General features: G+C 32.1%; 1 protein-coding gene across 3 annotated transcripts in view; it reads right to left on the reverse strand.

Annotated features, from left to right (window-relative positions):
• Positions 1–6079: 6079 nt before the first annotated feature.
• LOC139524324 (protein spire-like) overlaps positions 6080–27934 on the reverse strand; it is a 65147-nt gene continuing 43292 nt past the window's right edge. Inside the window, exons 5-15 of one of the 3 annotated variants that reach the window (XM_071319074.1) lie at positions 27623–27688; positions 25639–25797; positions 24577–24663; positions 20356–20476; positions 19655–19761; positions 19248–19350; positions 16316–18081; positions 14498–14632; positions 11159–11260; positions 10354–10454; positions 6080–7923 (exon numbers count right to left, since the gene is read on the reverse strand). In XM_071319074.1, the coding sequence (XP_071175175.1) occupies positions 7575–7923; positions 10354–10454; positions 11159–11260; positions 14498–14632; positions 16316–18081; positions 19248–19350; positions 19655–19761; positions 20356–20476; positions 24577–24663; positions 25639–25797; positions 27623–27688 (3096 nt within the window). In that variant the 3' untranslated portion in view covers positions 6080–7574. The remainder of the gene's footprint in view (positions 7924–10353; positions 10455–11158; positions 11261–14497; positions 14633–16315; positions 18082–19247; positions 19351–19654; positions 19762–20355; positions 20477–24576; positions 24664–25638; positions 25798–27622; positions 27689–27934) is intronic. The other 2 variants (XM_071319076.1, XM_071319077.1) reach the window with 2 other exon arrangements.

Consider the following 27934-nt stretch of genomic DNA (forward strand, 5'->3'; position numbering starts at 1 on the left):
ATGCGGTCGGTAGCACCAATTATCTTGTGATGCCTGTCACACTGACCAACTTTTGTGGTCGGTAGAACCAATTATCTTGTGATGCCTGTCACACTGACCAACTTTTGTGGTCGGTAGAACCAATTATCTTGTGATGCCTGTCACACTGACTAACGTTTGCGGTCTGTAGCACCCACTATCTTGTGATGCCTGTCACACTGACCAACTTGTGCAGTCTGTCACTACCACTTTCTTGTATTCAGAGCAAGTATCCCGAGCGATTCAGTATGGGCTAAAACCAGTAAACAGAAATGTTTGTTAACTTCCGTTTTAGCCTTCATGATATTTAAGTCATAAACCACACTATAATTATATTTGTTTTGTTTCTGGTTGTTGTCTTGTTTTCAGATGCTTAATTCTATGTCATTTGGATTTTCATTTTTGGTGGAGAGTTGTCTTATTGGCAATTATACCACATCTTCTTATCTTTATATTAATTTGAAAATTGTCCATACTTAATTAAGATGGACGAAACTTTGCAAGGATTTCCTCAACCAGGACATTGACACTAACCTTAATACTGCTGAAAATCATGCATACAATTATCTTTGCAAAGAATTCCACTTAAGCCAGTGCTGTGGGCTGTCTTAAACTATCAGGTTTTTTCTTATCTGTATAGTAGGCCACAATGTGACTCTGTGATGAAGAACCGCAATAAAAGCACTGTACCTTTGATGTTTTTTTGGTGTTTTTTTCTTGTGCATGGAGTGATTTTTTGTCATGGATGGATACCCCCATATCCTCTGCTTTTCTATTCTATGAAATTTAAATTCCAACAACAACCCTGGAACCATTTAAATGCAATAACACCCTTTTTTAAATTTATAAATAAAATTATCATTAAACAGTGAACTAACTAGACCAATACCTGGATCCTGTGTCACTGCATGCAATTGATTGAATTTACAAGTACATGTATCATGAAGCATAACCATCCCCGGAAGTAAACAACCCAATTTTTACACTGTTATTTACTGGTTATCTGCTTTGGTAACTATGTAACCTTAAAGTTCCAAAATATTTTTTAAGACCATCAAATAAAACCAGATGCTCTGCAGGGCGTAGCTTTATACGACCGCAGAGGTTGAACCCTGAACGGTTGGGGCAAGTATGGACACAACATTCAAGCTGGATTCAGCTCTAAATTTGGATTGTGATTAAATAGTTGACACAGCATAGGTTTCTGACACAGAATGAATGTGTTCTAATGAACTTAAAATTTTTGTTTTCTCTTAGAGCAATTCACTATGCTGTTGAATATTAATCCTCTAAAAAATGTTTGAAGAAATTTTCTTTTTTATTTATGAAATTTCAAATGAGAAAAATTGAACCCAATTTTTTTAATCACATCCCCCTTTCCCTTATTCCAAAACTAATCTCAATTAAAATTTCTAATGGAGTTTGCAACAATAACTACTCATTTAAATACATCATAAAATATTAAGATGTAAAAAAACTGCTTGTTATCACTGAATGGTAAAGATTATTTTAATTTATCAGTTGGTAGTAAAAAGTGAATATACATTGTATATTGTATATAACAAAGATTTAAGTTGATTCTGGACAAAGAAAGATAACTCCAATTAAAAAAAAATCTTGCTATTGCACAATATTTTGCAATTAGATATTTCTTGCTTACTATTCTGGACAAAGAAAGATAACTCTAATTAAAAAAAAATTTGCTATTTCACAATATTGTGCAATTAGATATTTCTTGCCATTGCGCAATACTGTGCAATTGAAAAGACTTGCTATTGCACAATACTTAATATAATAATTTTAGATCCTGATTTGGACCAACTTGAAAACTGGGCCCATAATAAACAAGAGTGCACACGCTGAAATGTCTCGCCTTCTATACTAATCATTGATATTATGTTGATAGTCCTAAGTATAAAGTTTTATTACAACTGTCTCATAAACTTAACATTAACCAAGATAACTAAACAAAGACCAATGAACCTTGAAAATGAGGTCAAGGTCAGATGAACCATGCCAGGCAGACATGTACAGCTAACAATGCTTCTATACAACATATATAGTTGACCCATTACTTATAGTTTAAGAAAAATAGACCAAAACACAAAAACTTAACACTGTGCAATGAACCGTGAAAATGAGGTCACCGTCAAATAAAACCTGCGCGACTGACATAAAGATCATTTAATATTTCCATACACCAAATATAGTTGACCTATGGCATACAGTATTAGATAAAAAGACCGAAACTCAAAAGCTTAACTTTGACCACTGAACCATGAAAATGAGGTCAAGGTCACATGACATCTGCCCGCTAGACATGTACACTTTACCATCATTCCATACAACAAATATAGTAGACCTATTGCATATAGTATGAGAAAAACAGACCAAAACACAAAAATTTAACTATAACCACTGAACCATGAAAATGAGGTCAAGGTCAGATGACACCTGCCAGTTGGACATGTACACCTTACAGTCCTTCCATACACCGAATATACTAGCCCTATTGCTTATAGTATCTGAGATATGGACTGACCACCAAAACTTAACCTTGATCACTGATCCATGAAATGAGGTCGAGGTCAAGTGAAAACTGTCTGACAGACATGAGGACCTTGCAAGGTACGCACATACCAAATATGGTTATCCTATTACTTATAATAAGAGAGAATTCAACATTACAAAAAATTTGAACTTTTTTTTCAAGTGGTCACTGAACCATGAAAATGAGGTCAAGGACATTGGACATGTGACTGACGGAAACTTCGTAACATGAAGCATCTATATACAAAGTATGAAGCATCCAGGTCTTCCACCTTCTGAAATATAAAGCTTTTAAGAAGTGAGCTAACACCGCCGCCGCCGCCGCCGCCGGATCACTATCCCTATGTCGAGCTTTCTGCAACAAAAGTTGCAAGCTCGACAAAAATCTAAGTACATTTTTGGATTCAGCATATCAAAGAACCCAAAGATTTCAATTTTTGTTAAAATCAAACTAAGTTTAATTTTGGACCCTTTGGACTTTAGTGTAGACCAATTTGAAAACAGGACCAAAAATGAAGAATCTACATACACAGTTAGATTTGGTATATCAAAGAACCCCATTTATTCAATTTTTGATGAAATCAAACAAAGTTTAATTTTGGACCCCGATTTGGACCAACTTGAAAACTGGGCCAATAATCAAGAATCTAAGTACATTTTTAGATTCAGCATATCAAAGAACCTAACTGATTCATTTTTTGTCAAAATCAAACTAAGTTTAATTTTGGACCCTTTGGACCTTAATGTAGACCAATTTGAAAACGGGACCAAAAGTTAAGAATCTACATACACAGTCATGACAGTTAGATTCGGCATATCAAAGAACCCCAATTATTCAATTTTGATGAAATCAAACAAAGTTTAATTTTGGACCCTTTGGGCCCCTTATTCTGTTGGGACCAAAACTCCCAAAATCAATACCAACCTTCCTTTTATGGTCATAAACCTTGTGTTTAAATTTCATAGATTTCTATTTACTTAAACTAAAGTTATTGTGCGAAAACCAAGAATAATGCTTATTTGGGCCCTTTTTTGGCCCCTAATTCCTAAACTGTTGAAACCAAAACTCCCAAAATCAATCCCAACCGTTCTTTTGTGGTCATAAACCTTGTGTCAAAATTTCATAGATTTCTATTAACTTAAACTAAAGTTATAGTGCGAAAACCAAGAAAATGCTTATTTGGGCCCTTTTTGGCCCCTAATTCCTAAAATGTTGGGACCAAAACTCCCAAAATCAATACCAACCTTCCTTTTGTGGTCATAAACCTTGTGTTAAAATTTCATAGATTTCCATTCACTTTTACTAAAGTTAGAGTGCGAAAACTAAAAGTATTCGGACGACGACGACGACGACGCAGACGACGCCAACGTGATAGCAATATACAACGAAAATTTTTTCAAATTTTGCGGTCGTATAAAAAGAATGATGCTTCCAGACACCCAACATACATGTTTATGACTCAGAAAAATTTAAGTGCATTGAAATGCAGGGTTTATTTTCTACAACTGTCAAATTCAAGGGAACATTTTTTTAGACCTACTTTCGTATACAACCGGATGTGACGTACCATGATTTGGTGGTTTTACACCTCTACAAGACTGTGTTGATAAAAATTTGTAAGGGTTCCACGGAACCCCGTGTCTCGCCTACTTTTGCTGTAAATAGCGGGCTCAACAAAAATGACGAAAAAAATCAATAAAAATGTTCCTCTTGATATCATCTTATGATTGTAAGAAGCTTCTGTCTAAGTTTGGTAAAAATCTAGGATAGTTTATAAATCTAATGAATGTTTTGAAAACTTTAACTGCAAACTGTATGTAATGTTAACTTAAAGAAAATCTAAGTCCATTTAAAAATAAAATGCAGAAAAAATGGAGTTATCTTTTTACATAATTTACTTCTGGATACTATTTTATGATCATAAATAAGCTTCTGTCCAAGTTTGGTACACACCCAAGATAGTTTAAGAAAGTTATTAAAATTTTAAAAACTTTAACCACAGAGTGAATGTAATGTTTTCCCGCAGAAAAACTAAGTCCATTTAAAAGTAAAATACGGAAAAAATGGATTTATATTTTTACAAAATTTACTTCTGGATACTATCTTATGATCATAAACAAGCTTCTGTCCAAGTTTGGTACAAACCCAGGATAGTTTAAGAAAGTTATTAAAATTCTAAAAACTTTAACCACAGAGTGAATGTTATGTTTCCCCGCAAAAAAACTAAGTCTATTTATAAGTAAAATACGGAAAAAATGGAATTTTATTTTTACAAAATTTACTTCTGGATACTATCTTATGATCATAAACAAGCTTCTGTCCAAGTTTGGTAGAAATCCAGTATAGTTTAAGAAAGTTATTAAAATTTCAAAAACTTTAACCACAGAGTGAATATTTGTTGACGCCGCCGACGACACCGACGACGACGGAATGTAGGATCGCTTAGTCTCGCTTTTTCGACTAAAGTCGAAGGCTCGACAAAAATAAACTTGTTTAATGATCCACTGATGATCAATGGGCATACTATGGTAAAATTAACAACAATACAGTTTCATACTTATTATTTATTATTTCATTCCAGTTAGATTGGATAAAGGTCAACTTGATTTAGTAAACCATATAATATACCAAAGCTTGCCTTAAATAACAGTTCTGAAATATCACAGAAATAACGCACTATTTCCATTTAACAATGCAATAAATATATAAATTTTACTGAAATTCAGCATAACTTGTACATATACATGTATTAATATGTCTTTCTGAATATAGGCAATATCTTTCAGCAGTATAATTTAAATATATATATGACCTATTTTAAGACTCATCTTGAACTGTACTCTAGTTCAAATCTGTTTATTACTTTATTAGTCTTTTTGACTTGGCATAATGAATTTAATGATTTGTTGAAATTTTTTATTGTAAATATTTTATAAAAAGGAAAATAACTATTTAAAAAGGGAAAAACAGATTTTCAGTACATGTATTAAACAGTAACTAATTTATATGGAAATTCAAAAGAAAAGAAAGTGAAAATAGCATATTAACTGAAATTAACAAATGAAATTATTGAAAATTGGTTTTAATGTTAATTTCTATCTGACTTGTTCTGGAACTAATTTCAGGGTAGTGTTCTTCTTTATTAAATGTAAATGTACCACATAGTGTGTAACAATACACAAACTTCTGGTAAATGTACCACATAGTGTGTAACAATACACAAACTTCTGGTAAATGTACCACATAGTGTGTAAGAATACACTAAACAATATCAGCAGTATCTAACAGATGGTATATAAACATTACATGGTACAAATCAATAATTTTCTCAAACAAATACTAAGGACTTTTTGTTCTAGTAAGTCATTGCAGATTTAGCAATGCATGCAATTTTCCAATTTAAAGCACCAATAAGAATAGTAATTTAAACCATAATATAAAAAAATCCTTACAAAATTTAAATTTCAGAAATCGAAATTGACTTGCACCACTCATTTTGATTCTTCACTATAAGTTCTTCGTTACTAATTCTACGTTTAGTGTGTATAAAAGAACAAATAAATTCACAACCAGATGGATGGTTTATAATATCACATTATGCTTCTAATGTTAAAACTAACTTTATTGCTGCACAAAATGTAATGTTAAAAGTGCTTTTGTGACAAAATTTAAAGTCATTGAATTATACAGTGATACAACAACAAAAGGTAGGATAGTACTGCTTTTTTGGAAAGATTTTTGATTCCGCTTTTTGAAAATGTCAACTCGAATGAATGCGATTAGTAGTTTAAAAATTTTGAACCACAATGTCAATTTTACCTGACAGCTACTAGTTTGTATTCCTCAATAATAATTATACAATTTCTTTGTATCAACCTGTATTAAATTCACTTGAATGAGATAAGAAATAAATCAGAACATTTAAGAAGATTTAGTTTCTAGACTACCAATCAGGATGATGTGGTGTCTTTAACGTGAATTAATTTCACAATCAAAATTGGCGAGTAACTGTAAACTGTGTGAACTAGTAATGTTTAAACTGCTACTTTCCAGGGTCAAATATGACAAGTTGGACAACAAGAATTGTCCACATTTTTAATAAATATGATCTATGTAATTCAAATTCTTTAAATATTGTCACAAAATTATTAAATTTCATATGCAAGTAATAAATTAAAAGTTCCTAATTATTTACTTCTAAAAATATTGAAATGGCGAATCACTTTTTACATTGTTAAAACACAACTATATTCAATGATATACCACATATAAATAAATAGACTTTGCAAATAAAATTTATGACCATGATTTGAATGATATTTTTACAGTGCTATGAACTAAATATACATTATGGCCTTTTTACATACATATATACATACACAACACCATATTAATACACTGTCTGAACAATTTGTCAATAGTGCCTATGAAATTGCATTTTGGGAAACTCTCGGTCAGCTTCAATACTCAGATAACATAAGAAGTGTACTAGTCACATATGATTTAAGGGATAATGAATTACAATTGCAATAAAGGAGTAATTTAAACAAAAGTTGATTTCCTTAGCAAATCAAATTCCCATGACAATATGAATGTAAAACTATTGCTCATACAAACAATTTGGAGTTAGATCTGGTTAATGGATAACATCTTCAATAAATGTCCAATAAAGAAATAAAAGATTTAGGAATGAGGTATTTTATCAGATGATGGAATATTACAGCTTAAAAGATTCAACATTCTTAGAAAAAAAATATTTATAAATAAACTGAGATTTTGAATTATGCCACAAAACTGATAGCTTTCAAATACTGAGATTCTTAGTAAATAACTTTTAACAAGATTCATAAATGTAACTTTTAAAAATAAAATGAAATATTTCAAGTAACAATATAAATGCTTTGATCTTGAACAAAAACCTTTGATTGAAACCATTTAAGTAGTAAATTTGAAATTAAAATAATACATAAAATACACAGTCTTCACATGTACAATTGTATATGTATTATTTCTGTGTGAAGAAATTTTTGACACTAAGAGACAGTGAAGATGCTGATAAAGAAGATGGTCTTTTTTCTTCGTTGCTAGTTGTAGTTGATTGTACTGTTTTTCTTTTATTTATCAGCGCTATAGAAGTCCGACTTGTCCGTATAATATCCATTATCATCTTTTTACATTCACAACACACGTTCATTTGTGGTCCTTTCAGTAAATTTTTGTTTGGTAATGGACTTGCTAAGTTCGGAGAAGAATTAAAAGTTTGAGACCTCTGTAAAGATTTCTTTGGGGATTTATTTTCTATCTCACGTAAAAGTTTTTTCTGTGTAAGTGGAGAATGAGGAACGGATCCAGTACTGAAAAGATAAATAAAAAAGATATTTAAAATATGTACATTCATTTTGATAGAAACACAATATAAAGCTGAAATGAGTCTACTGGTAGACCTCAGCTGTTTTCTGCTGTTGGTCAGGTTGTTGTCTCTTTGACACATTCCCAATTTCCATTCTCAATTTTACTCACTTCATAAATTTTGTCCATCATCTGCTTACAAGTTAACATCATAAAGGTCATATTGGTGTTAACATAAATGATGGATCAAATGTGGTTAATTTTGCTGTTTTAGCTTGATAAATATAGCTGTATTCTTATATACTCACAAACATGCTACTTGTACCCTTACTATGTACATTTTAATTTTTGTACAATTTTCAATATTAAAGCAGATACTATGTATTATCTTACCTCCTATACATTTCTAGGAATATGATTGGTTAAAAGCTCTTCAGGGAAACCGTGTATATTTGATATTAGGTTAGTTGGGAGGTGGGACTTATTTCATACACAGTTAGTAGTGGAGTTACATCATTTTATATTCCATATAAGGTAATAAGGAGGCGGGGCTTATTTCATACACGGTTAAAAGTGGTTTTACGTTCCTTTAGGAAAACAAAACAGTACTGAGAAAAAATCTTAAAGGTTTCAACAGACGAAGAAAGTGATGATCAATTGAAATAAATTCATAAAACACATTTAAATCTAACAAGTTTTCATTGTTGGCATCTGTTTTTGTAGGATCAAAGGAAGTAGTTTCTTAATCATGTTAATGCTAACTGTATTGAATACTTGCTCATTTTGATAGGTCACTAGTCTAAATTTTACACGTTCAGATAGTTTTGGTAAAATAAATTCGTTACATAGTGTGCTAGTGACGTAATACGGTATATATGGGGTCAGTAAATTCCATATGGGGATTCAAGCTTCGCTCTCACCCTATATGGAATTTACTGACCCCATATATACCGTATTAAGTCACTAGCACATATATGTAAAATTTGATATTCCAGTGATGGCAATTGGTAATGGATAGGTTTGAATAGCTACGTTTAAGATCTTGTTAAACACTGCTACATGTCCAAAGCAAGGACCTCTGTCAGATATCTTAATGTTTTTGGGTTGTTGTTTTTTTTTGACATTCAAAGAATTCAATATTGATGGCAAATCTCTGATTATCCCTGTAAAACTTTTCTAGAATATTAAAGATTTAGGGTTTAATTTATTGTAAACACAGTTGTCTATAGCTGAAGACCAAATGCTGAACTTTAAATGTATTTTGATGTTTGTGTTGTTTGATTGCTTTCTCATTAATTTCATATACCACTTTTGTATTTGTCTTCTATGTAATTGGTTTGCTATGTCATTGAAATTGTACCCTAAATCTTCTTTTTTACCTATAAATTCTTGTCCATCATTGATCTCTAAATAAAGGCAACAGTAGTATACCGCTGTTCAAACTCATAAATCCATGTACAAAAAACAAAATCGGGGTAACAAACTAAAACTGACGGAAACGCATAAATATAAGAGGAGAACAACGACACAACACTACAATGTAACTAACACACACAGAAACGGACCAAGCATCAGACAAAATCCCACGAAAATAACAAATATAACATCAAAACCAAATACATGAATTTGGGATAGACAAGTACCGTGACACGTCTTATCGCAATGTCAATTTACACTCAAAAATAAGAGAAAACAAACGACGCAACGTTAAACTGTAACACACACAGAAACGAACTATAATATAACAATGGCCATATTCCTGACTTGGTACAGGACATTTTTAAAGGAAAAAATGGTGGGTTGAACCTGGTTTTGTGGCATGCCAAACATCGCACTTTAATGGCAATGTTAAATATAACATAGAAATGACAACATAATATTACAGGACTACAATACAAATAAATAGGAAAACGTATTAGACAAAGAAACACATGATTAATGAATAACAAAAAGCATCAGGTTTAAAATTTAATACGCCAAAAACGCGCCTCGTCCATGTTAATGAAATGTGTTGTTTCAGTTTTATGATGTTGTCACAGTGTCTACTTGCCTTTTACTCAAAAACCTTTTCACATGGAATATTTGCTGACATACATGTAAATAAACCAACTATCATAAATCTGACCAATACAGACTAAGTCAGGAATCTGATGTTCAGTGGTTGACATTTGTTGATGTAATTCATAAGTGTTTCTTGTTTCTTGTCTTTTTTTTATATAGATTAGATTGTTGGTTTTCCCATTTGAATGGTTTTGCACTAGTCATTATTGGGGTCCTTTATAGCTTGCTGTTCAGTGTGAGACAAGGCTCTGTGTTGAAGAACATACTTTGACCTATAATGGTTTACTTTTACGAATTGTGACGTGAATGGAGAGTTGTCTCATTGTTGCACTCATACCACATCTTCTTATATCTATCAATTTTAAGTCATTTACCTTTCATAGACCTTGAGTATATCTAAAGCTTCTTGACCAAGAGGTATAGGACTAAGTGTATGTACAGGAATATTATGGAAATGTTCTGTGGGAATGTTCATCTGTAAACAAACAAAACAACAGAAAGTTAATCATATTATATTAGAAAGTATTTAAGGAATAACTAACATTTTTTCTGTCTATTCGAAATAATATAAAAAATGTGGTGTACACTGAATAACGCACGTAGAGGGTTATTTAACAGTGTGCACCACATTTTTTATGTTATTTCGAATAGACAGAAAAAATATTAGTCATTTCTTATAATTTAATTCTAAATTCCATTTTAAATCGTAGTAAACCATGAAAAAACGTTGATGACGTCATGGTCACATGACTAAATTATGTCTATGAGCTAATAACAAAATAACGTCAGCCAATCAAAAAACGCGTTACATCCAAAATTAAATTATGTTAATATATTCATGAAACAACAGAGCACATGCTGAAATGACTTGCCTGCTTTACTCAGAATGATTGATTTTTTGTTTAAAGTCTTTTGTGATTTATGTTTAACTACAATTATCATTATTTGATATATTCATATGTTACATCCTAGCTTTTTAAATGAGGTAAATCAAAACTCATTAAAAATTCAAAATCTTAATTTTAAGGTATGAATAATAAATACATAATTAAAACACAATGTGTTAAAGTGTGGTCTCTTAAATTTGTGGTCACTTTCATAAAAAAGATCAAAAAGTTATCAAATCCTTTAAAACATAAAATCTAGTACAAGAACACTAATAGAGTTATCTTCCCTTACCTTGCGAAGACAGTTGTTACAAACGTTTCTTTTGCAGATTTTACACCTGTTTCCCCACTGACCTAAAATGGAGAACTTCACTTCCTTACAGGTAAAGCACACCTGAAAAAAACCCACAGTATTTATAGAGTATTTATCTTAAACAAAAGTGTGATACATTTTCAGAGTTCAATAGTAATATCTTGGAACTGTGCATATAGGTTATCTAATCCATCAAATCTAATTTCAAGATTGGACAATAGCTTAACAAATGTTGTCAAAAAGTACTTATTCAGATTTTGAATTTTTAAGATTCGCATGTTTTGTTATTTCACTCAACCCCATGAAGAAACTTCTGGCCTCACGGTCATAAAACTTTCGAGCATGATTTTTGTACTCAGACTCGAAAATCAACCAATCAAATTGCTGGATTTCATGTTTCGAGCACGATTTTTGTGCTCCAAGCACTGAGCAAAGTTTTATGCCTTCAAGGCCTGATCTCTTTTGGATACAAACATATTAATATTCTTATCAACATATATTTCAAGAAATAACAGTCTTAGATTAATTAGAAAGTAACCAATATTGTATATAATAACATTCAAGTTAATATGTGTGTGTCTTAGGCCATTTTTTTTTTATTAGTTGGTTTACGGATCCGCCGACCCTGTATTTCACGATATTGAAATAAAAATAAAAACGATTTTGAAGATTTTTTTTAATTCCGCCGACCCTTTTCTGTTTGAAGAAGTACAAATAAAATTAAAACATGATAAAAAAAAGATCGGTCTTTCTTCTTCCACTCAAGTTCCAGTCGGAATACCCTCGGAGTGGATTCGAAAATCCTGTGCGGTTCCCTGTTCAGTCAACGTTTCATCATGATCTAATGTGGTGAAAAGGAACCAGTTGAAAGGCGGTTCCCTGTTCAGTCAACGTTTCATCATGATCTAATGCGGTGAAAAGGAACCAATTGAAAATGGAGGACCAGATACGATTTTACAATACGTACTTGTAAAGACTAAAGACTACGTACTTAGATTTACCCATTAATTGTTGGAGATTTTCGGTGTAAATCTAGCGGTTGAACAAATTGAACATCGCAGTCATGAATAATAAAAATGAAAATTATTTTTGAGATCGTTTGGGTATTTTGGTTTAACAGTTTAAAAGGTCGGACCATCGCTAGTTTGAACCCACAGGCACTTGTTTCTAGAAGTTCTATTTATATGGATAGTCGACCTTCCTATGGATAGAAACAAGTGCCCGTGTTTGAATCCCTGTTTCAGACAGTCAGTGAGGTTGACGGCGGGTCAACTTTGGTTCAAGTGTTGATCAGAAAGTCTGAGACCCGTTGAAAGGGGCTGTTTTAGTTCCATTACAGGTACTAGTCCAAATAATAATGACGTCTGGCAAGGCTTCCTGGCATCCCAGATTTGTTTTTAAATAGCCTTGCCAGACGTCACTAAAGGGAAGGATCTTTTAACTTGCTGCCAGGGATGGGTGTCATTAATTGGCCTTATTATATATATACCTTCCCACGGTACTCATTAAGATTTAATGGAACAGAGATGGGGTATGGTGAACAATATCCCAACACAAAATCAGAACATGTATTACTGTCATAGAATGCAGGACAATTAAAATCACTTCAACATTTATAAAAAGGGACAATCACAGGACACTTCGAGATATAAGCTAATACTTATAGCAGTGTAAAATAGCATAAAAAGCCTAAAAAGGACATGTTTTCATGTACCACATATGAAGGCATATGACCTGCAGAGCGCATATGGTATTTCCTCAATAAAATTGTATTGTGTTATGAGGAATTTTGTCACTCCCTGATCTAAATTTGATAAATAAATACACAGAACAAAGAGAAATGCAATTGGAAAAGACACTTCCCTTTCATCAGGGACATTTAATATATACTAGAACACACCCGTGATATCGCGGGTCTGTGGCTGAATTAAAGAAAATAATTATGCGTAAGCCTTATTTAAGTATTGGTATTGTCATCTGATAAAGTCATGCCGATTATAAGATGCACAGTTTTCTCTGCTTTCAACATCTTTCTGTTTGAACCCGTCGACCTGGAACTTATAAATTATTGGTATTATTAATTTTATTTGGAAAACAAAAGTCCCTGGAAAGGAGTATTTTTTAATCAACAGCATTGTCCTTAATGAGCTATAATTAAAGTTGAATTCTTTGATTCGCTGTTTTACGTCATTCCGGCTAACAAATTGAAAACTGTACATGCTGTACCTATGTACACTATGTACATTTTAAGTCCAGAATTATATTATTCGTAGTGTCATCTTAGAAAGTCATACTGATTAAAATACTACAATCGGGAACAATGTGACAATGATGAAATTTAGTAGTGTTAACCCTGTGATTACGACCCGTGTATATAGCAAAATTCTAAATACAGCGTTTGGTGGTGCGCCTGTTAGATGGGGAACGTACAGATAAGGTAATAGGTATCAGGTGAATATACTATTGGAATCGGTATCGGATTCGACCCGGAACTTCTTAATTATTGGCAATATTAATTATGTGGGAAACAAAGGAGTCTGGAGTGGTGTAATTTTTAATCAACAGCATTGTACTATATTAGTTAGATATAAAGTTGAATTCTTTGATTCATCGTTTTTACGTGATGACGGCTGATAAATTGGACCTCGTAATTTTAGTATTATAGATATCTTCTTTCATCAATCTACATTGACATTTGACTCCTTGTAACACATTTAATTTAAAATAAAACAGCAAGAATTAATACCAAATTATGAAACGATCTGCATACATTGTTAGTATAATACACTATTATATAGAGTAATGTCATTGTTTGTTGTTTCTCTCCATTTTTGGTTAAAAAAAACCAGCATTAATTCCAATTTTTATTTTTATTTTTTTTCCCTCCTACCCTATATTTTTTTATTATTTTTATTTTTATTTTTTTTTTCGACCTCCTACCTTTCCTTTTTTAAGAAGAATCCCGTAAACCAACTAATAAAAAAAAAGTGGCCTTATGATACATTCAGATAAAATCAAGGCTTTTGATTTTCAGTCAAGTAAACAAAGACTTTTGGTAAGTAACTGGCAGATTCCTAACTTGTTTGCCATTAAATGCAATGATAATAATAAATTTCAAACATTCTTCCATAGATGAGATTAAAACAGATTTCCACATAATGTTTTAGACCACTTAGCTCTAAAATGATACTGACAGTTTAAATTCTATAAGAAATGTATGTACATTCACTGAACAAAGTAAAATACAACAGATCGAAAATTCCCTTACAACTTCATGTTACTATGGTATGGCATAAGGAATAATTGAAGGAACCATACCTTTCCTTTGGATATCATAGTATAGAATTCTGGTTGGTTTATCAACGATTCAAGCTCTGCCTTTGTCAGGACTGTTCTGATATGCATCACTTCTTCCAATGTTAATGACAGACACTCTATAGGATGCTGCCACTTCTTCAAATGGAAAATTAGATTGACATTTAAAATATTGTAATTACATGTAATCCAATTTTGTAATAAAGTTTATAGTATCAACACAGATGTAGAATCAATGACAAGGCAAAATCAGCCAACGTTCCTTTTAAACTTCAATCAAAATCTCAACAGGACAAAAATAAATATAACTGCATAGTACCAAAATACCTTAATCAAACTAAGTATTGTATGCAGAACTAGGTGCCCTGATACATTTCTGTCCAATCAATCTCTTCATAAATGACTAACTCCTAGAAAATCATGTACCTCATTTACCATTAACAGAAGCTACTAAAATTTTACTCTTTCTCATGCAGTTATACAAACTTGCAGAATATAGTATGAACTGATTTCTACTTGCTCCAGAAAAATAAAATGGAAAATAAAACAAAAAGCAAATATATAATTTACGGACATTCAACAAGCAAATAAATCATGCAAAACATTTGGTACCTTATGGTACCCAAACAACAAATAAATGCAAATTAATAATGCAATTCTATGATAACTGTTAACAAATTCTATAATTGTAAACTCAATTTCCATGTGAACTAGCTTATATTAGAGATTCTAAGGTACATGTGGTACAGATAAAATATTTCAGCTTTATAAACAAAGATCTGCTGATCAGCTGATCTGCAGACTCATTTTATAAATTACTTCCCTTTGTTTTAGCAATACTTTTTTTCTTTCTCAGCTGGTAAGTTCAGCTATTCATTTTCTAGCATACTAACAATTAAAAAATTATCTAAAATAAATTATCTTATCCTAATGTTTGAAAACGATTTGAAACCAAAATTTAATACAATAAGTTCTTATGAGAGCTCTAATAAAGGGAAGTAACATACAAAATTTTACTTGAATCACAGAAAAGTTCTGTATTTAAAATTGTTGTAATTGTAAGAAGTTTGTGAAACTATACTAATAATGTGAAGAAATCAATACTAATAGCATGTTGATGGAATCCATCATCAAATTTTCAGAAAAAAATATAATTGTAAATGTTATAAATTACATTTTTATTTATGGGTTTAAATGATTCACAAAGAATAAATCTAAATCTAAACTAAATAAGCCTGCAGCTAAAATTACAAATATCTATCAGATCTTTAAATTGTTCATTTCAAACAAATTGTATTATTTTCAAAAATGATTTTATAACTGAGTAATTTTAGCTGCTATTAAAGTTCATCTTAATCTCTATGATTGTTTCTAATGGCTAAAGAACTGTTTAAAACACATTGTAGTAAATGAGGTTAAACTTGAAAAAACATGAGAAACAACCAGTTTCAAAGACATAACCAATATCTTAAATAGGCTATTAAAATTTTTGTTATTGTTATTTCAATTATTTTTTCAAATACATATTTAAATTAAAATAAAACAGCAAATACTATTTGATGATCATGAAATATTACTGAAGCAAATTATAAATTTAAAAAACAAATTACTGATAAATGTGAAGCAGATGAACATTGTTAAGTCTGAAATGTAAGGACTGATGAATAAATCAGCTGAGATTTTTTTTGTTAAAGAAGAAAATCATATTTTTTAAATAAAAATGTGACGAACAGACAGAGAAAGTCTGTGTAAAAGGTGGTCAAAGAAGAAGGATACTGGTTATGTCTTTGTTAGAAGGTTAAAGATAGGTTAGGTACTCACAGATTCAGAGCTAGAGTCTTGGCAAGGAGGTGCGCAACTACTGTTGTTAGTATCTTTCTCCTGAACACTCGGAGCACTTACATTTAAAAGTTCATTTACATTTAATTCAGATAACCTTGGAGATGTTTCACCTCCAAACATTGATGGATCTGGTGTTTCTGACCTGTAACTCCTCCGAGGAGAAGATGGCTTATTTTCTGCTTCTTCCTGGACTAATCCATTTTCTAAAACGGAGAAATCAGGCGTATTTATTGCACGTAATTGTGTTAAGTCTAAAGAATGTCTGACAGAGGTTCTCTGACTCTGTGACCTTTGCACTAGTTTTGTTCTGGGTCTTGGCACTGGTTTTGGTGGATTAACTGTAGATTCCTTCTTTGGTGTTGTTTCTGCCGGAGATTCAATTTTTGGCACTGTAGGAGAAATGTCAGTTATTGTATCTCCTGGAGAAAGACTATTTCTCTTTATAGAAAGTCTTGGTCTTGGTTTTGGTCTTGGTTTTTCAGGTTCAATTTCCAGCACACTTTGTGTTCTATGTAATTCAGCAGGTTGCGGAGATTCCGTCTCATCAAGATCATTACAAGATTTACTGACAGGCATAGAAGTCCTTCTTGATACTAGAATTCTACGACTGGGAAGCGATCGTCCTAATGAAATTTCAGTATCTTCAGAGTCATTCATACATGCGTTTTCATGCTCCTTTTTAGAACTTGGAGAAACATGCATTTTGATAGGGGAAGACGACATATCAGTTAACCCAGCAAAACACGTAGAAACATGCGTTTTTGTTGGTGAAGTTGGTGATAATGGTGATGAATGAGATATGGGTGATGACGAACGTTTTGGAATTATTATTTTTGGTGAATGAGGTCGTGAAGACTTATCTTCCAAAGATTTATTGCTATCTTGATCTTCAGACAGCTCAAAAGAAACTGGTCTTCTAGTTCTATAAGAAGTTGCTCTTTGCACAATTTTGTTTTTCTCACTACTATCTGATAATTGAGTTTTACTTGTTTCAATATTTTTAGTTCTTTGCTTGGAATTTTCAGCACTGTCTAAAAGTTTTTGTCTTCTTTTTTGTTCAGCGGCCTGTGATGAAGAAATTTCAGAACTGCTTGACAGTTTTCTTTGAACACTAATATTTTTCACGACCTGCACTGATTCTTGACCAGAGTCTGATATTTTTCTCCGCACTCTAATTTTACTTTCATTAGTTTGTATGGATGAATTTTCATCACTATTTGAAATTTTTCTTTGAACTCTAATTAAACTTTTACTATTTTGTCTTGTAGCATCAGAATCATTTGTGCTCATTGTTCTACTACTTGACCTTCTGACTTTAGAATTGTCAACAGAATTAACTTTGTTCAGTGTAGAAGAGGACATCCTACTAAGAGATGATGATGCTCTCCTAACTGTCGTCTGAGATTCACTTTTCACTGTCTTTTGTTCATCTATAATAGATTCACTGTTATCAGATTCGGACGGAACTTCAGATATTGAACCATGCATGCGACGAGTATGTAACCGAGAAACACTAGAACACCCATGCAATTTGTCATTCAAACGTTTGCGTAAATCACTTGGACATGCATTAGATTTAGACACAGGGCCACTCCGTTTAACTTTTGATTCATGCTCACGATGCTTTAAAGAAGCCTCATTCTCAACAGGAGAAGTAGGGGATACCTGGGGAGATTCACATACTGTTATTGTATTACGTCTCTTCAGTATGTTGTGTCTTTCCTGTGTTACTACGTCTCTTACAACTGAAAGTAAAATTAAATTCAAAATTAATGTATTTGAGTTAACGCTATCTGTGAATCAGAAATTCCTTATATCTTACATGTGATGCTTAATAAGAAAGTAAAATTCCCTCATGCTGTGGTAATAGGAAAGATGGAACCATATCATTACTGTTCTTTTCTAAGAATATCTATAACCAATTTTAAAAAGATGATATTGAGCTTAGGGTTCCTTATGATAAAGTTGAAGTCTCTGTTCAAAAGTTTTATAAATGTCTTCATTACTTGGTTGAAGGTTATGATATTTTGGTGACATAGACGACCAACTCTTGTATCAGCCACAAGTCTGTTCTTTTTTCCTTGATTTTGGTATTACTAAATGTAACTTACCAACACAGTTTTACATGTCATGAGAAACACAGTAGGATTACCCTTCCAGAGCACTTGAATTCACTCAAACTTGTTGGTTTGGTTTGTGTTGTAAATTCCAAGGGATATTGTTGGCTTTTTTCAAAACTACCTCTACCCTTTTTTATTGGGAAAATATGCGTCATTTTTATCAAATTGGGAAATTTATAATGAAAGATGAATTTGACTAGAACTTCAACTTGCAGACCCCCTTTCAAGAGGTAAACCCTCATTTGAAATAAGACCCCTTATTGCCAGTGATGATACATAAATAGTCCCTTTAATCTGCACATATAGTCATTTTAGGCATGACAATGGTTTAAATGAGTGTTTTTCAGTTTGTATACATTCACAATTACTACTGAGACTGCACTGTTTGGGAACAAAGTTGTCTTTTTGGGAATAATGTTTAGCCATTTTTTTTTTCAAATTTGGATTTTTCTCCAGGGGAAAAGGCCTTTATTCTCCATTGATTTAAGGCAACAATATCACTGATTCTTAAGTTTTTTGTTTAGTGTTTTCTGTCATTTTCTTTCGCTTTTGTCTGTTTGTCTTCAGTTTAAAGTTTGTGTGAGCACCTAGTATCTATTTTATCTTTTTACAAGATATTCAAATATTCCTAATTTTAAAACATTATTTAACAATTTCAAAAGTTTGGTATTTGAATTAACTTTACCAAATACATGCATATTAACAAATTATAACAAGATAAAACCACACATTTAGTTATACAACATCTCATGTGTAATTGACAATTTCACATAATTCAATGAATAAATTACCAGTTCTCCTCCACTGAGGGACTTCTTGTTCTGGCGAAGGTGTGGCAACACTGGATCTTCTAGATTTAGGACTCAATGTGCTACTATCATCATCTTCATCATCCTGTTGGAGAGAAGCATTGTAAATTTATAAAGAGACATGTACACATGTACATCTTAAAATCTGTCATGTCACAATTATTGCAATCACAGTTGACATTATATTTGTCTGAAGAAAAAAAACCACATATTTCAACAACAACAAAAGTTTAATAAGGAAGGACTCTATTTTTTCTGACTTCTCAAAAGAAAAGGTTCTGAAGTTGTTAAACATATCCCATGTGGTCCTTCGAAATTACAATCTATTTTCAGCTATTAACTAATCTAAAGCAAAGTAAAAATAAACTTAGTGTAGAACTTAAACAAACCTCAAAGCTATCAAGCAGCAGATTGAAATCTGGTTTGATGACCTTTCTAACTGGTTGAGGATTCTCTTTCTCATTGTTATTATCTAACTTGGTTCTGGATGTCTCAACTACAAATAAAATAGGATGTGTAAAATTAATGCAAGTCAAAATCTACTTATTTTCTACAGCAGTATGAAAGGGCAGTACAAAAGTTTTATTTACTGATGTGAAATATCAACAGACTACGTAGAAAAGCAGGAGGTGGTGCATATTAAGCCAATGATCTCATAGTTCATATCCCAATGTGTGTCATTGAGTTGCTGTCTCATTGATGTATAGCCAATATCTTTTAATTCATATTAGTACATTTCAGCAATGTTAATGAAATTGATGAGGTTTATTTGTCGGCATGTTTTTTTAAAAATCCCTCATCAACTTTAAAAATGCAAGTGTCTAATAAAGTCTCTGCCATTACCACTTATCCTAGCCTTTCATTAAATCATAAACCACAAGTGTTGTAAAACAGAATTTGGGTCTTTGCCCTATTTTCCTCTTCTGTATCTAGTTGAAAATTAATTGCTAACTCTGGTAACAGCTGAGGATAATTGATTGCAGTAATTCCAAATGGCAGCAATGCTTCCTATTGACTAAGGTCACTGACCTTATTTCTTAAAAGCCTCTCTGAATCTACCACTGTTCCTGACAGATATGTCTACACTTACCCATATGCTGGCCCTCGCTGACGGATTTCAATTTAGGTGGTTGAGATCTTATATGTAATAGCAATTGTTCCCTAACTGAAAGCTCTCTCTTTGGTGGTGATTTCAGTACTCTATCTTTAGCCTAAAATAACAACAAAATTAACTTTTCATGTTAGAGACCCAAGAGTAATAAACACACACATGCACTTTTTTAACAACCAAAATACCAAATGTAGTTAATATTGAGAACTTAACCCAATAATTGTATCTCTAGCATCCAAATAAGATTTAAAGTGCTTGAATGATTATCTGATAAGAATGGAAAAAAGAATGTCTTAAAAATCTCTTTCTGAATCAGCACAGAGAATTATATACACTGCACTTTGATGAGTTATTAGGAATCAGACTTTAGGTAAAGTAATTGAATTTAGGAAAAAGTAATTGGATTTGTACAGAAGTTCAGGAAGTCATTAGATTAATTTAGAAATTTGGGAAGAGTCGTTGGTTTCAATTAAAATTCAGAAGTCATTGAAATTATACAGAAATTTAACTTTTTTCCTTGTAAGCTACATTGCAAAGCATCATCATCTACTAAACTGATGTCAAGACCAATCAGAAAATCTTATAGAGTGATGTTTTTAAACTGATAATGAAACATTGTTTCAGTATCAGATCATTTCAATGGCATTAAACATTGCAAAACATGCAGTTATTAAAATATTATACAAGTCATTTATTGAAATCAGATTTTAATAGTTTTACAAAACTTAAAGACTCTTATTGTAAAATGTAGTTATCTTTTGCATCAAACAACTGTTTTTAAACAGAATAAGCTTTCTACTATAATCACCATCTAATCAGAAAACTTAAAGATTGAAAGGTTTCAGACAGGAGAACAGATGTTATCATGTAAACAGTAAATGCCCCTATTCATTACATAGACAATTCTACTTTCATCTAATGTTTTCAGTGTAAACCAACTTTGACTGTTTCTAATCATCTTTATTTAATTTTAAGGCTACTACATGGGTAAAATGCCAAAATCTTTTTCTGTATGAAGGGTTCATGTAAACTAAATTTTTCGTCTACCTTGTTACATGATCCCATTAAGTATACAAGCGTTTGGCTTGCATGTATATAGACAAATATATATTTATTTTCACATTTTTCTAGTCCTTGATTAGTTTCTTTCTAAAATATCAAATTACTTGAGGGGATATATTTCTACTTAATCTCATCACTATTGAGCTGCTGACCAAGTATGTAGTCATCCTGTTCAGAAGTATTGGATAATTATGTAATGGAAAATGTTAAGTTCATTCAACAAATTGAAAAAGTATCTGCAAACAAAAAATCCCAAAAGTGCTCACACATTACAATTCACCACTGTTGAGCTGCTGACCGAATATGAAGTCAAACTATATGTCCCCAATCAAATGCATTCATCTTTAAAAAAAAAAAAAAGGGGGGGGGGGGGGGGGGGTCCAACCCTCAGAACATCCCCCCCCCTTTTTCCCCAACTCCTCTGGATCCACCACTGATTATAACATACTCTAAAAGTACTGACAGACAGCTGGACAAGGTGATAGCAATATAGTATATAAACAAGAATGTGTCCAAAGTACACGGATGCCCCACTCCCACTATCATTTTCCATGTTCAATGGACCGTGAAATTGGATAAAAAATATAATTAGGCATTAAAATTAGAAAGATAATATCATAGGGAACATGTGTACTAAGTTTCAAGTTGATTGGACTTCAACTTCATCAAAAACTACCTTGACCAAAAACTTTAACCTGAAACATGCACTTTCATTTTCTAAGTTCAGTGGACCGTGAAATTGGGGTCAAAAGTTTAATTTGGCTTTAAAATTAGAAAGATCATATCATAAGGAACATGTGTACTAAGTTTCAAGTTGATTGGACTTCAACTTCATCAAAAGCTACCTTGACCAAAAACTTTAACCTGAAGCGGGACAGACGGACGAACGAACGGACGAACGAACGAACGAACAGACGGACAGACGAACGGACGCACAGACCAGAAAACATAATGCCCCTCTACTATCGTAGGTGGGGCATAAAAAGAAGATGTGGTATGATTGGTAATGAGACAATTATCCACAAAAGACCAAAATGACAGACATTAACAACAATAGGTCACCGTACGGCCTTCAACAATGAGCAAAGCCCATACCGCATAGTCAGCTATAAAAGGCCCCCCCACTTTTAGAGTGCAGTTTAATAATCAAGTCAAACATATTCAAAGAAGTCAAGGATCAGAACAAGAACAGAATCCAAATCTGATATGCACTTACATTGTATATATATACAAATTGCTTATAAAATAGAATCACTACTTGCAAATTTGGCCAACACCAACCTTATATAAATTCATATTTTCAAGTGATACTACAAAGAGAGACAATATCTTTATCATTAGAACATTTTTATCATAAGATTGGATATTTGCAAAAATTTATGGTGCTACATAGTAACTTTCATAATCAACATTCTTTAACAAATGTTCCTCACATTTGAAAACAATAGAGACTATAGACACATCAGAATTTACACGCAAGATTTCCGTACTAGTTACAACCATGAATATCAAGATATCACAGACCCTTACTATCATTTTGTGTCCTCTATATAGATGTTAAATATACTGTTTAATTCAAAATATGTCACACAACTGTACTTAGTCAAGAATGAAATTGTAAGGTGATAGGACATGTCAAAAACGTGAAATTAAAGTCTCTAAACTTTTAATTAAATTTATAACTTCAACTTGACATTTACTTTCCTCAATAAAAAGTCGGTCAATCTATAAAAAAAAGGTAAATAATGTCACACAATTAAAACTACTGACCTCAAAATCAACATTTTCCAAATCCTCTATTTCCAAATTTTTAGACATTTTCCATTTTTGTAATTTTTCAATAATTTCCATTGCAAATTCATTTTGAATTTGATTAAATTCACAGTTTTCAGAATTAGTACATGTGTCTATAACATCCATAGTAATGAACATACAGTTTCAGACAGTAAGTAAATCCACTAGCGGTGATTACTAGGATTTATGGCGAGTTAATTGATGGATATAGACAATTATCTACATACAACACAAGCACATGCTGAAAAAATGCACAGATGATTTTCAGAGGCTGCATAATTAGCAGTATGAGTGTTCAATTCTCTTTATCATTGGAAAATTAGAGGAAAATTATAGAAAATTATAGAATTTTTATCCTAACTATTGAGTAGATCAAGTAGATATAGAAGTTATTACAATATTATTATAGGGGATATCTGTTAGTATAATTCTCTCCATGAATGTTAAATTTGGTGTGATGACCCACAAATTACAACTCTAAACACGATTGATTACTTTAATTACAAAATCAATCATATTTAACCTTGGGTTTAAATGATATGAAGAAAAATTAAATATAAGTTGAGAAAAATAACACTTTAGAAAAAGTACTTGGTCATAAACATTAATTATAAATTCCCTTTGGTAATATACCTTTTGGTAATTTTTTACAATAGACATGACTATAAACAACTTATTTTATATCATCAAAATTTGACCTATCAGTAAGGTGAAGGATTTAAAATACATTGCTGAAGACATTTCAGCAAGTCAAGATCAAGAAAGAAGTAAAGGTTCTTTTCCTATAGTACATTTGTTATTTCTTGGTTCAATGTTTATCGTTGGATATTTAATTGTCTCTCTACAACCCACTTCATACCTTTCTTTTCCCATAGAACTTATATGGATGAACAAGTTTTTCATTTCTATTTGGAATATTTTTTCTTAAAATTAAGATTAAGTCTTGTCCAAATTATCTTCATACCTAATCAACCATTATCAACATTTTCTCAAATTTTCCTTTGATCTTCCTGTATAATAATTTCAATAGCATTTTTATTTAACTCAAGTGATACCAAATTTATTTATTTCTGGTAGAGAGAGAAATTCATGACGCCAAAAGCCTAGCTGTTGTTGGTGCCTATGAAAATATGGATAATCAGAATATTGTTGGCCTTTCAAAATTGAGAATGTTTTCTCAGATACAGCTAATCTCAAGGCTATCTCCTTACCCTGAGATTATAGCTGAAACCCCCCCCCCCTTTGTTTTTTAGAGGAAACACCAATAATCTATAAATAAATGGCAGTATTAACCTAATTGAAGGTTAACAAACTATATAATCCTTCAAATCCTGTCATACTTACTGGTTGTAGTGGTGGCCTTGACCTGATGAAATCTAACATGACGTCATGGGCATCACTCTTGACTGTATTTGGTATATCACCATTAACCTATTGAAACACAACATGCACATATAACAGTATAAGTAGCATACAGATAAAGGAAGGAAACTTGCAGATCATGCAATAAAACAAACTCTGGGTTTTAGACATACTGGTCTGTATGCAAAAAGCAGTACCACAATGTAGAAAATTGAAGGTATTTTAACTTTCACACATGACATAAGTATCAGAACACAACATTCAAGCTTTTCTCTCTCCTTAAACATTTCAAAGGTGCCATGCTGAAATCATTTAAGCACTCCATGCCTTTACTTTCATTATAAACTACCTTATATATTTGTAAATCTTTGTATTGACTAGAATTGTATAGAGTGACTAAACACATAATACTTTACCTATAAAACCAAACTTCCTATAAAAATCAGGAAATTTTCTCATATGCTCACAAAAAAATATGTGCACAAATACCTTTTCATTATTTTTGTTTTGATAAATGCTCAAATTTTATATAAACAGTAAACTCTCGTATAAAGATTTTCCCCTATTTGTCATGTTTTGATATAAATATTCATTATACCTGTAATCAACTTTTTTTTCCTTTCAAGTGTTATATTATTTGATGAAATCTTCAAAGATCAAAATTGTAGAACAGAATTATAATCTCTTTGCATATAATATGATAATCACAAACATTTCAAACAGATTTCAAAATAAGATTATCTTAAATATCCACATTAAAATTGTAATTTCAGTGAGACATTGTCCTCTTCTTTCCATTAAAAGTTTCAATTCTGCCATATGTGGACAGAGCTCTGAATTTTTTTTAAAAACACATTTCTAAAGTCTTACACTGTTTCAAAACACACTACAAGTCAATTTTTAAATTGGCACAAAACAGGACAGTCAAAAACATTCATCACAAAATTAGTTGGCTTTAAAATCAAACTTCAGTACCAAAAATTGTTTTACGGTCAGACAATATTCTCATTTTTTTTTCTTAAAAAGTGAAACAACTGTTCTTACCTGAACTTTATTGAGTGTATATCTTCTGGTTCTGATGTCCTCCATAAGTATCTCAAATGGAGTCAGTTCAAACTCTACTGGTTGCAGGTGGATATGTTCTACTTTCTTTAACCTGACACCCTGTCTTAATTCCCTCATCATCTGCACCCATAGTCTGGCCTGAAATATTGGGAGATAAAATTAATTCAACAAATTTAAGTCAAAATTTCTGCATCAAACTGAAATTTGGTTTGTTGTGGAGAGTTGTGTCATTGGCAATCATACCACATCTTCTTTTTTATACTTACACTTTAAATATAATTAAATGAAATACCAAATGTGTCTGGTCTGGTAGACAAAATTCTATAGTTTATTAATTTTGACATCTTCTAGCAATGAGCTGAATAATTGGGTATGAATTTTCTGTGAAACATTGAATCCCCTGTATTATGTAGAATGTATAGGGAAGTTGCTAGGTCAAGTTAACTTGGAACATCAATACTATTATTTTTAATGTCCAGTGGCAAATATTTCATTGATTGATTGATTGATTATTGGTTTTCTTAACGTCCAGTGGCTAATATTTCATGCATGTTCAGGACGAGCACAAGTTAACAATAAATACAATAGGTAGGTCTTGTAATAAGAGGCCATCCGGGATGATGGTCGGGGAAAGGAGTAGGTAAGGGCCTGATTTTAGCCTCTAATTTCAGGTCCATCTGACAATAGATTTTGGACACTTTTTAAACACTGAAGTGTCTATTTCAATTGATTCAATTAGTTTATGTGAAAGAATTTATCTGATTTAGTCATTAACAAGAATGTGTCGCCAGTACACGAATGCCCCACTTGCACTATCATTTTCTATGTTCAGTGGACCGTGAAATTGGGGTAAACCCTCTAATTTGGCATTAAAATTAAAAAGATTATATCATTGGGAACATGTATACTAAGTTTGAAGTCGATTGGACTTCAACTTCATCAAAAACTACCTTGACCAAAAACTTTAACCTGAAGCGGGACAGACGGACGGACGGACGAACGGACACACAGACCAGAAAACATAATGCCCCTCTACTATCGTAGGTGGGGCATAAAAACGCTACGATTCAAGCTTAAATATGAAAAATCTATCAAATATGCCAAAATGTCACTTTTCAGATGGTTTTTGTCAAAAATGAAAGTGGCCGCATCCATGTTCATCCTCAACCTTTATATATGTTATGTTTTATCATCAAATACAACTTACATTTCAATATTAAGAATGAACACAAATGTGCTCACTTTCATTTAACACGTCTAAAATTTAACTAAAATGCTAAAATTGTGAAGATTTCAGTAATTTAGCATGACTTAATGATGCTAGTACCTGATATATGTTCATTGTATCGTCAAAAACAGCCCATACTCATGTAGCAGAAGCATTCTACTTTCAAAAAAGTTTACATTTTAACAATTTTGTAAAACTGCTATATTTTGGGGCCAAAAAGGGGTTTTACTGAACCTACTCCTTTGGACTGCCACTGGAAAATGAGGGTACATTGGATAGGGACAGAAATTTTGCCTTGCAACAGGCCACCTACGGACCCCTCAAAGAGTTGTTGCAAGGGTTCTTTACATGCAAAGAGCATGGCACCCACTTTACACGAGGCATCAGATTTAATGTCCCCATTCAGACTGGACGTGGCTGCAAACTTGATACATCCTGCACAGCCAAACGGACCCCCCACTTTGGCAAGTGTTTTACTGCCGGTCAAGAGAAGACCAAGTGACCATATTTTATTTCCCCAGTCACCCTTGGGGGTATATTTCATTCATATTCATTTTGCAACACATTGTGAAAATATGTTTTAGGTTGAAGATGTTTACTGAACAATAGAAAACTGTAGTTTTTACATAACGGAGAACTGTGTTTAAAATGGTCATTACAGTTGAATATGCTAAATCAGTTAAGTAGAAGGTGGCATCTTTTGTGAATCAGAGTTATCTTTCTTGGATAACTTACCCAATCTGCTCTCTGTAAATTGTCAAGCTGCTGGACATCCTTATCAAGCTGTGTCTCTACTAACCTCTGAAAAAATAGAACAAAAAAGGTTAAAAGTACTGATGAAAATATGAATGGCTAAATATACTCATGTTTTGAGTTATCGTGACAACTTTTATAATTTTTAACAAAATGTACATAGCTATACATGTAATTGTTTTTAATTCTTTATGTGCTGTGTTGGAGACCTATTGTTGGCCTTCAGCTGTCTTTGCTTTTTGGTCGGGTTGTTCTCTCTTTGACACATTCCTAATAACCATTCTCAATTTTAAT

The sequence above is a fragment of the Mytilus edulis genome, chromosome 5, assembly GCF_963676685.1.
Source record: "Mytilus edulis chromosome 5, xbMytEdul2.2, whole genome shotgun sequence".
NCBI lineage: Eukaryota > Metazoa > Mollusca > Bivalvia > Mytilida > Mytilidae > Mytilus > Mytilus edulis.